Source organism: Pinus tabuliformis, chromosome Q (assembly GCF_031772625.1).
Source record: "Pinus tabuliformis cultivar Carrire ecotype Pingquan chromosome Q, CPIR1, whole genome shotgun sequence".
Taxonomy (NCBI): Eukaryota; Viridiplantae; Streptophyta; class Pinopsida; order Pinales; family Pinaceae; genus Pinus; species Pinus tabuliformis.
The window spans coordinates 269,547,502-269,559,364 of NC_142296.1; the positions used below are offsets into that span (position 1 = coordinate 269,547,502).

Genomic DNA, 11,863 nt, shown 5'->3' on the forward strand with positions numbered 1-11,863 from the left:
ACATATACACTATCAAGGCGTAAAAAATATTCAAAGGCTCTCTTCCTAATACAGCAAGCAGTGCATAATTCTATTTTTCCAAGACTAGTTGGAGTAACAAAATCAAAGGAGGCATGGGATGCTTTGCAACAAGCATATCAAGGAACTGATAAGGTAAAAATTGTTAAGTTGCAGTCCTTAAGAAAAGATTTTGAAACTTTTTGCATGAAAAACTCTGAATCTAGTCAAGATTTTCTTGCAAGAGTTATGGGTATAGTGAATGAAATTAAGTCTTATGCAGAAAATTTAAAAGATCAAAAAATTGTTGAGAAGATTTTAAGAATTTTTCTTGCAAAATTTGATGGGGTTGTTGTTTCTATTGAGGAGTCTAAGGATATAACTCAGTTGTCTGTTAATGAGCTAATGGGGTCTCTTCAATCTCATGAGCAAATAATGAATAGATCTTCTGAAAAATCTATTGAGTAAGCTTTTCAAGGAAGAGGAAATATTTTTGAAGACAAAAGTGGTTCCTCTCATGAGGAAAGCCATAACACTTTTGGAAGAGGAAGAGGAAGAGGAGAAAAATAGAGAGGAGGTAGAGGTCGAGGAAGATTTTTTTTTGCAAAGAACAAAGGAAGAGGTAATGATGACATTGATGGAGATAAAATATCTAACAAATCCCAAGTTCCATGTTTTTATTGTAAAAGATTTGGCCATTATGAATGAAATTGTTGGAAAAAACAAAAACAACAAGCTAATTTTTCTGAAGAAAAAGAAGAGGTTGGAACTTTATTCTTGGCTTCTGATTCAACTAATAATGTTTCCAAAGAGGTGTAGCTTATTGATAGTGGTTGTAGTGATCACATGATAGGAAACAAAGATGGCTTTTTGTAGATAGATGAATCTAGAAAATATGATGTACTATTGGGAGATGATAAGACAATTGAAGCTAAAGGTAAGGGAATAATTGTTGTGAAGACAAAACAAGGAAAACCAAAGCACATTAATGATGTTTTATATGTTCCTGGTCTAGAACATAATTTGTTGAGTGTGGTGCAGCTCCTTGAAAATGGATATTCAATTGTTTTCAAGGATGAGCAATGCATAATCTATGATAAAGATGATCACAATAAAATTATTGCTAAGACTAATATGTTGCAAAAAAAAAAATTTCTTTCAATCTCCCTTGTGAAGTAAGTACAGCATTGAATGTTGTTTATGATGATAGTTACTGGCTATGGCACAGAAGGTATGGACATTTGAATATGAAAGGCTTGAAATTGTTATATAACAAGCAAATCGTCAAAGGCTTACCACTTACTGGTTCTATTGATAAAGTCTGTAAAGAGTGTATTCTTGGTAAGCAACATAGAGATTCATTTCCAGTAGGAAAGTCATGGAGAACAAGTAATCCATTAGAGCTAGTGCATGCAGATATATGTGGTCCTATGCAAAATTTGTCTCTCAACAAAAATAAGTATTTCATTATTTTTTTGGATGATATTAGTGGAAGAACATGGGTATATTTCATTAAAGAAATATCTGATGAATTTGTCATATTTCAACAATTTAAAGTTCTTGTGGAAAAGTAAAGTGATTATTGTCTAAGAACATTACGCACAGATAGAGGGGGATAATTCACTTCTAATAATTTTTATTCTTATTGTAAAATGAATGGCATTCAAAGGCAATTGAAAGCTAGTTATACTCCCCAACAGAATGGCATTGTTGAACATAAGAATAAAACAATTGTTGAGATGGCTAGGAGCATGATGAAAGGTAAAAATCTTCCAAACATTTTTTTGGCTGAAGCTATAGCTACATCTGTCTACTTTTTTAATAGATGCCCAACAAGAAGTGTGAAAAATATTACCCCTTATGAAGCATGGTGTGGAATAAAACCAAATATTCTCATTTAAGAGTCTTTGGTTGCATTGCCTATGCTCATGTCCCTACTGAAAAGAGAAGAAAGCTTGATGATAAAAGTGTGAAATCCATTTTTATTGGATATTGTGAGGAAACCAAAGGTTATAGATTGTACAATCCAAAGGATGAAAATTAATGATTAGTCGTGATGTGTTCTTTGGTGAGAAAGAATAATGGCATTGGAATCACAATGTGCAACAAAAAACTCCAAGTATTATTGTACAAGAACATAAATCTTTTTTTTCTGCAAATCCATCGAGTAATCAAAATACTTCATAGGTCATATCCACTCAATCATCATTTTCTACTTCAAGTCTTGTCTCAAATCCAAGTCCTCCTCCGAAAAAGACAAAATATTTAAATGAAATTTGTGCTTATACTAATTTTTCTTTGATGTCTCATATTCAAGCAGATCCAATATGTTTTGAAGATGCAGTAAAAGAGTTAGTTTGGTGCAAAGAAATCAATGAAGAGATGGCAAAAATTAAAGAGAATAAAACATGGGAGCTTGCAGATCCTCCTACTGAAAAAGAAGTCATTGGGGTGAAATGGTTGTATAAAACGAAGTATGCAGCTCATGGATCAATACAAAGGCACAAAGCAAGGTTAGTAGAAAATGGATATGCTCAACAACCAGGTATTGACTACAATGAAACATATGCTCCTGTTGCAAAATTTGATGCAATCAAAACTATTTTGGCAATGGAAGCACAATACAAATGGTTAGTTTATCAAATTGATGTTAAATCAACCTCTCTAAATGGTGAGTTGAAAGAAGATTTATATGTTCACAAACCCTAAGGATATGAAGAAGCAGGAAATGAACACAATGTCTACAAACTGAAAAAGGATCTTTATGGGCTTAAACAAGCTCTAGGAACATGGTATAATAGAATTGACACTTATTTTTTGAAAAAGGCGTTTAATAGAAGTGAAAATGAACACACATTATATATCAAGTAAAATGGTAATGATATAATAATTGCGTGCTTATATGTAGATGAATTGATATACACATCTTCAAGTGATTTATTAGTGGAAGAGTTCAGGCAGGCTATGATGATTGAATTTGAAATGACTGATTTGGGTTTGCTCCATTATTTTCTTGTCATAGAAGTGACACAAATGAATGATGGAATTTTTATTTCACAATAAAAATATGTTTCAAATCTTCTTAAAAAATGGAAAGTGGGAAATTCTAAACCCATGTGCACACCCATGAATACAAATGAAATTTTTTTTGTAGAAGATGGAGCTGAAAAGGTAGATGTTGAATCCTATAGGAGTTTGGTAGGAAGCCTTTTGTTTCTTACTACCAATAGGCCTGATTTATGTATGCAGTATGGTTGATTTCTAGATTCATGCAAAGTCAAAGAAAGATTCATTTTGGAGAAACAAAAATAATTTTGAGGTATCTCTGTAGAACAAGAAATTATGGAATTTCGTATACTTCATCAAATAATTTTGGGTTGGTTGGTTATACAGATAGTGACTGGGTTGGATCTTTTGACGATAGAAAAACCACTTCAGGTTATGTATTGAGCCTTGGATCAGGTCCAGTATTATGGTGTTCAAAGAAGCAACCAACTAGTTCATTGTCTTCCACAGAGGCAGAGTATATTGCAACAGCAACAACAACATGTGAAGCAATTTGGTTGAAGAAAGTATTGTTAGATCTAAAATAAGAACTAAGATATGTTACAACTATTTACTGTGATAACTTGTCTACCATTGCCATAGCTAAAAATATGGTGTTTCATAATCGCACCAAATACATTGATATCAAATATCATTTCATAAGAGACTATATGTCAAAAGGAGAAATTGAAATAATGTTTTGTACAACAAATGATCATCTTGCAGATATATTTACCAAAGCACTACCAAAAGGGACGTTTCAATACATGAGGAATATCCTTGGGATCACCTCATTAATACTTAAGGGGGAGTGCTGAGGATAATTCTTAAACTAAGCAATGTAATTGCTAACAAATTAGCCAACAATTTTGTGTTCTCAGATATCAGAATTACGGCAACAAATTAATAGATGTAGTGAGTTATCATTGAACAAATTATTAGGGGCAGTAGATTAGGTAGATAATGGATAATCAAATTAGAAATATGTCAGCTATATAATAATGTATCCAATGCTCCTATGGATATATGAGATTCCAATGAGAGTTCAGCTCATGGATTGACAATCAAACTTCTCTTATTTTGTGATCAATAATCTAAGCCAATAAATGATTAAACCATCTCATGCACCCTGAATTGTTGCAAAGCATGTGTTGAGGTACTTCCATGGGACCATAAACTTTGGGTTGAAATATATTGCCTCAGATGTAAAACTACTTGGGTTCTATAATGTTTATTGGGCTAGTAACTCTACTGACAAAAACGTCACATTTGGGTGTTGCTTCAACTTAGGATCTATCATGATAGAGTGGATCAGCAGGAAGAACAATTATGTAGCCCTAAGCACAACTGAAGTTGAGTACATTGGCTTCAAGCATGGGTAGCTGTGGGGAAGTATGGCTGAGGAAGTTCTTCTGAGAGATTTTTGAGCATGTTCTTGACACAACAATAATTCATTGTGACAATGAGAGTGGGAGTTGACTTGTATAAAATCCTGTGTTCCATGAAAAGTCTAAGCACATTGAGATGAAATATCACTATATCTAGGATATGGTGTAAAGATGAATGACAATACTCCATCATATAGCGATTGATGACCATATCACCGAGATTCTTATCAGGTCTTTACTGAAAGGGAAGTTCTTGGTTTTAAGGGAGCAAATTGGGCTAACGGATGTTACCCTTCCTAGAGAGGGTGGTCATGGATGATAAGCCTTGGATGTGTGAGATTCTTGCCATGTTTTTATAAGTGGACCCCTTCAAGCAGTGATGATCATTAGATATGTGATATCCTTATCATGTGTTAATAAGTAGACCCCCCCAAGCCTAGATGAGACTTGGTTGTGCGAGATCCTTATCATGTGCTGAGAAGTGGATCCCACCAAGTAGAGATGAGCCTTGGATGTGCAAGATCCTTGTCATGTGTTGACAATCGAACCCCCCAAGAAATTTTGAGCCTTTTATGTGTGAGATCCTTGTCAGGTATTGACAAGTGTATCCCCCCAAGAAAAGATGAGACTTGGTTGTGTGAGACCTTTGCAATGTGTTGACAAGTGGATCCCCCCAAGCAGAGATGTGACTTAGTTGTGTGTGATCCTTAACAAGTGGATTATACCCCCCAAGTATAGATGAGACTTGGTTGTGTGAGATCCTTGTCAAGTGGGTTATCCCCCCAAGTAGAGATGAGGCTTGGTTGTGTGATATCCTTGTCATATGTTGGAAAGTGGAAATCCCTACAAGTGAATATAAGATGATGGATGAATATCGCCTATGATAATTATTCTTCATTAGAGTGAGACATCATTCTTCTAGATGATATAGAGCACATATCAACATAGATGGGTGAAGAAAGCATATTCCCCTTACACTCTCATTAATGCTCTTTCACTCTCTTACACTCAATAAAAGTTCATCATTTAATATTCTCTTACACTCTCTTACACTCAATAAAATCATGTCATAAAAGATTCCTCTCACACATTCTTTAATGCATATGTTATACTCTCTCTTTAGAGAATAAGTTACAAAGGCATGTGTGCCTCCTTAATGGGCATGCGTTACACTCCACAAGGCATGCTAGATTCTTCCATTGAAGGCATGTGTTGCCTCTCTCCATAACGGATAAATTTAGTCTTCCTAAATTGGCATATGTTATTCTCTCTTGGCATGTGAGTTACTCCTCCTTATGGAATGAATTTTTTGCTCCTCCTATATATATATTTGCCTCATTTTTTTCTCCCCTCACTACTTGTGCATTGTGAAAGAAGAATTCAAACTTGAGAGAGAGTTGGAGAGAGTTGAAGAAGATTGTGAGAGAGACTTGGATAGTAAGAACATAACTTGGTGAACCAAGGTTGATTCAGTCTTTTAGTGTTGATTTAGGTGAAGGGAAGGTTGATTCAGAGTGTGCATATATTATTGGTAATGGTGATCTTCATGTTACAACTTGTTCATATTTGGGTGAAGTTACTCATTCTCTTGATCTCTCATTCTACTTTATATCTTTGATGAACATTTGATTTCTAATAAAAGAAGAATTTGGTTGGGTTTTACCCTTATGGGTTTCGCCCTAGTCATTGTAGTTGATTTCTCTGTGTCTATTATATGTGTATGTTCTATTTACAATTGCTCAGTTAATATTGCATAATAATAAAAAATTGAATAAGTAATTGTTAAACCATCTCATGCACCCTGAATTGCCGCAAAGCATGTGTTGAGATACTTGCATAGGACCATCAACTTTGGGTTAAAATATATTGCCTCATATGTAACACTACTTGGGTAGTCTAATGTTGATTGGACTAGTAACTCTACTGACAAAAACAACACATCTGGGTGTTGCTTCATCTTAGGATCTACCATGATATAGTGGATCAATAGGAAAAATTTTGTAGCCCTAAGCACTGTTGAAGTTGAGTACATTGCTTCTAGCATGGCTAGCTGTGAGGAAACATGGCTAAGGAAGCTCTTTGGAGAGTTGTTTGATCATGTTATGGACACAACAATAATTCATTGTGACAATAAGAGTGGGATTTGAATTACATAAAATCTCTTGTTCCATGACAAGTCTGAGCACACTAAGATGAAATATCACTATATATATGGGATATGATGTTAAGAGGAACTGTAAGACTCCATCATATAGCGACTGATGTACATATCAATGAAATTCTTACCAAGTCTTTACCAAAAGGGAAGTTCTTGGTTTTTAGAGAGAAACTTGGACTGATGGATGTGACCCTTCCTCGAGAGGGTGGTCATGGATGATAAGCCTTGGATGTGAGAGATCATTGCCATGTGTTGAAAAGTGGATCCCCCTAAGCAATGCTGAGCCTGGGATGTGTGAGATCATTGTCATGTGTTGTCAAGTGGGTCCCCCCAAGCATAGATGATACTTGGTTGTGCGGGATCCTTGTCATGTGTTGATAAGTGGACACCCCCAAGCAAAGATGAGCCTTGGATGGGTGAAATCCATGTCATTTGTTGACAAGTGGATCCCCCAAGAAATGATGGTCCTTAGATGTGCGAGATCATTGTCATGTGTTCACAAGGGGATCCCCCCAAGCAGAGATAAGTCTTGGTTGTGCAAGACCCTTGTCATCTTTTGACAAGTGGATCCCCCCAAGCACAGATAATACATGATTGTGGAAGACCCTTATCATGTGTTGACAAGTGGATCCCCTCAAGTAGAGATGTGACTTAGTTGTGCGATATCCTTGACAAATGGATTATTCCCCCAAGCAAATATGATACTTGGTTGTGCAATATCCTTGTCATATGTTGGCAAGTGACAATCCTGCCATGTGAATATAGGATGATGGATGAATCTCCCATATGATAATTCTTCTTCATTACAGTGAGACATCATTATTCCAAACGATACAAAGAAGAGATGAATAGAGATGAGCGGAGAAAGCATATTCCTCTTGCACTCTCATCATTGGAATGGAATATTCCTCTTACACTCTCATTATTGGAATGGAATATTCCTCTTACACTCTCATTAATGCTCTTTCACTCTCTCAAACTCAATAAAAGCTCATCATTAAAGATTCCCTTACACTTTCTTACACTCAATAAAAGCATTGCATAAAACATTCCTCTTATGTATTCTTTAAGGCATATGTTACATTCTATCCTAAAAGCATAAGTTACAAAAGCATGCGTACCTCCTAAATGGGCATGAGTTACAGTGCTCAAGACATGCTAGATTCCTCCATTGAAGCATGTGTTGCCTCTCTCTATAATGGCTAATGTTTCTCTTCCTAAGTTGGCATATGTTATTCTCTCTCAGCATGTGAGTTACTCCTCCTTTAAGGTGTGGATTTGTTGCTCCTCATATATATATATGCCTCATTCTTTCTCCCCTCACTACTTGTTCATTCTGAAAGAATAATTCAAACGTGAGAGAGAGTTAGAGAGAGTTCAAGAAGATTGTGAGAGAGATACTTGTACAGTAAGAACATAACTTGGTGAGCCAAGGTTGATTCAGTGTTTCAGTTTTTTATTGTTGATTCAATTGAAGGGAAGGTTGATTCAGTGTGTGTTGTGCATCTGCTATTGCTATTGCTAACAATGATGTTCATGTTAAAACTTATTCTACTGATTCTCTTGATCTCTCATTGTACTCTGTATCTATCTTGAACATTTAATTTCTAATATAAAGAAAATTGATTGCGTTTTCCCCTTATAGGTTTTGCACTGGCCATTGGAGCTAAATTCTTTGTCTATTATATGTATATGTTCTATGTACAATTGTTTAATTAATATGGCAGAAGAAAAAAAATTGAAATAAGTAAAAAAAAATAAAATGTATTTATCCACGATATGGTCACCCAATTATGTTTGTCACAGTTATACCATTGTTCTTTTCATCGTATCATAAACATCTCTGGACTATTTTTTAATGTTACGAGTGTTCCATTCAAAACCTTCGGAGGCATATGAAACACTATACAATTGCAATTGTAAATCGTGTTTGGTTACCCTGTTTACAAATATTTGTAAATTGGAATGCCTCCTTTCTTTTAGAAGCCCTGCCGGACAAAAGTTGTACAAAGTTTGAAATTTCTGAGGACAAATATCGGAAAGAAACACACTATTTACAACTTCCAATTATTACCATTTCATTCTAAATTTATTTTTGTCATTATATTGTTGATTTTTGCAAAAAGACCATGGGTACCATTATTTTTTGTGACTGATTGATTCAATTTCTGTATTTATATTTACATGTAAGGGGAGCCATTTTTCTTGTGACTGATTGTTTCAATTTTTTTTTTTTGTGACTGATTGATTCAATTTCTGTATTTATATTTACATGATGTAAGGGGAGCCATTTTTCTTGTGACTGATTGTTTCAATTTCTGCATATCTATATGCAAAGAGAACTTTATTCCATCTAATTATTTTAATTTCTATATATTTTATAGGTAAAAGAACTTTATTAAAATAAATTGTGATATTTTTAAATTCATCCAAAAAAAATTCTTATTTAAAATATCATTTTGAATTTATTTAAAATATATAAATAAATTCAAACCACGAAAAATTTTTATACATATTCAAACTTTAACAGATGAGCCCAGCGCATCCCTTCCCTATTATAAACAAAATTCACTCTCTCATATAAATGAAAAAACAAAAACATCTAAATAGTTCAACTAATTCTATTACGGGAACATATCACTCCTCTAAATATGTGTACCTTTTGGTATTCCGGTACATTATTTCTCAAAGCTTTCTTTAAAAAAAACCCATATAATTATATCTTTTTAATCAGTTTTTACCCATATGGCTTTACAGACATCTAGCTCTACAATACAAGGTGATATCAAGACTCTATACTGACGGAAAAAAGGATACACATGCTATTACATAACAGAATACTCACTATGCTCAAGCAAACCACTGCATAAAAATACCAGACTATATCTAAACTTATAGCTGCGCGTGTAGTTGCTGCAGCTAAATGCTGCTGGTCTTCAGAGCCTCATAGTCACCCACCTTATGAACTTTGAAAGATGAATCATCATCTATGCTCTCATGATGGTACGATTTACAGACAAAGTAGAACACGCTCTGTGCCAACATCCACATCACATTAACAAAACAGAGCAACGCAACAAGAAGCGCGCCATTCACAGCCCTCGCCGTTATCCCCACGCCATGGCTGCGCCCGTCCACGACTACATAAAAGAAAAGCCAAACAATTATTGCGTAAAACATTAAGAAAAATATAAACAGCGCCAAGGCCGTGATCCTTTTTCCTTTAACGAGGTCGCTGCTCTTCACAACGGCGGCCAGGCCGTAATATTTGTCCTCCAAAATGGATACGACGCTAGCGAGCTGCCACACCACAATTATATAAATCTGGGAGCAGGCAACGAGCACAATTGAAAGAATTATATTGAAAAATAAAAACCTGTCTTTCAATTTATTTTCTGCGTCTACTCCCACGGAGGGGTACAGTATGCTAGGGAAGAAGAGCATGAGCTGCACGCTGCTGGCCAACATGGAGAAGACCATCAGAAAGCCTAAGGAGATTACCAAAAACCAGAGGAATGTTAACAGCAGGCGTTTCCAGACCCGTGGAACGTCGTTGCTCAAAACCCTAACGTACGACAGATTCAATTCCTTGCTGTTGGTGGTGTAGATGGAGGCCACCGTGTACACCACCGCCGCGGTGGACACCATCGATAAAGCTAAAACGACGGCTATGTCCGCTGCCAGCACCCCCATAAGCTCCCTCCTTTCCGAGGCCAATTCACCCCATGCCGTTTCGCTGGGGTGGAGGGCGGCCTCGACTTGCTTCTCCTGGAATTTAAGGAAAATAGGGCCGAGGATGAAGTTCTGCCCCAAAATTGCAAAAGTCAGGGGGAGAAGTAGGGTAAGAGCGAAGGCCCACAAAAGTTTACTACGGGAGGAGCGGAGTAGGATGTTGAAAGCCTCTCTGACGATGCCCAAGGTGCCAAGTAATTGGAGTTTCTCTGCGACCTCTTTCTCCATTTTTCAGAAACGTAAACCTTTACACTTCTGCTTCTTTTCTGGCAATTAAGAAACCTTGCCTGCTCCTACTGGGTGAGCTGCGAGGCTTAATGGTGGGATTGCTGTTATTTATACAACAAATGTTCTTTTGAAGATACAGGAATCGGCTGGACTTGGTCAAGCGAGGTCGGTATTCATCTGACAATTGTATTACCAAGATCCATTCATTCGTCAAATAAGATCCGTTTAGGTTGTACGACGTTGATTTGATCATTTAAATCGAGGATCTGCACTGTGTCCAGTGAACTTCCACGTTGAACGCTCCTTTGGGTAAGTACAAGAGCTCATCGTGCCAAAATAATGACATGGATGGTGACGAGTGAACGTTCGTGAGAGCTACTTGCATCGCAGTCTAAAAACGTCAATGACAGCTGCTAATTTATTTACGGTTGTGCAGTATGAAATTTCTCAATAGGACAATATTGGAGGGTGCTATTTTCAGTATTTTATGTGTCACTCCATCAAGAAAGCAAAACCAGGATGAATACATCAATGACAGGTGCTAATTTATTCAGCGTTGTGGATTATGAAATTTCTCCATAGGAAAATAATGGAGGCTGCTATTTTCAATCTTTCATGTCTCATGCCATGGCCGAGATAAAACAGGGGTGAATAAAAATATTTGTAGCGCACATAAAAACAGAAGTTTACAACGTAATGGAATATGTCAAATATATAAATAAAAAATAAACTATATCATTTTAATTATGGTATTTTTAAACATTACACATTTTATATGTCAATAGTTTATCTGTTTTATATTTATTAGTTTCTTTTAATAAAAATAAATTATTTTAATGAAATTGAAAATTTAAAAAATTATTTTAATAACTAAATAATAATAATAATAATAATTTAGATGGAAAGCTATAGGGAAGATAAACATTAAGATGAAGACTTATTAGTTTTAGAATAGAGAATTGTTTAATGATTTGATTATTAAAGTTTATGGAGGTGTAGATACTCTATTCACTACATATTAGATTTGAACATTATATTCTGTAGGAGGAAACACGTGCACTAATTAGTAATAAAAAATTAATTTTAAGATTACAATTAATAAGTTAGTCAACAAACTAATATAATAGATTTTTTGTTTGTGAGGTAAATGACCTTTCTCATGGATGAGCTGCTTAACACAAGTTAGGTTGGAGGGTGTATGATAGCCATCCCGCCAATGAGTCAAATTGATAAAATAGATTTTTTGATTGTGAGATAATGACCCTTCCCATAGATGGGGTGCTTAAGACATGCTAGGTTGGGGGGTGCATGGTAT

The 11,863-nt window shown here is 35.5% G+C and overlaps 1 protein-coding gene across 1 annotated transcript; it reads right to left on the reverse strand.

Annotated features, from left to right (window-relative positions):
* Positions 1 to 9,206: 9,206 nt before the first annotated feature.
* Positions 9,207 to 10,711, reverse strand: LOC149219231 (uncharacterized). Its single transcript, XM_089382548.1, has one exon. The coding sequence runs from the start codon at positions 10,546 to 10,548 to the stop codon at positions 9,508 to 9,510; it is 1,041 nt and encodes a 346-aa protein (XP_089238674.1). The 5' UTR covers positions 10,549 to 10,711; the 3' UTR covers positions 9,207 to 9,507.
* Between the last annotated feature and the right edge of the window lie 1,152 nt (positions 10,712 to 11,863).

Excerpts from the sequence above, each read along its gene's own strand:
- LOC149219231 (XM_089382548.1), bottom strand. The coding sequence starts at position 10,548 with ATGGAGAAAGAGGTCGCAGAGAAACTCCAATTACTTGGCACCTTGGGC.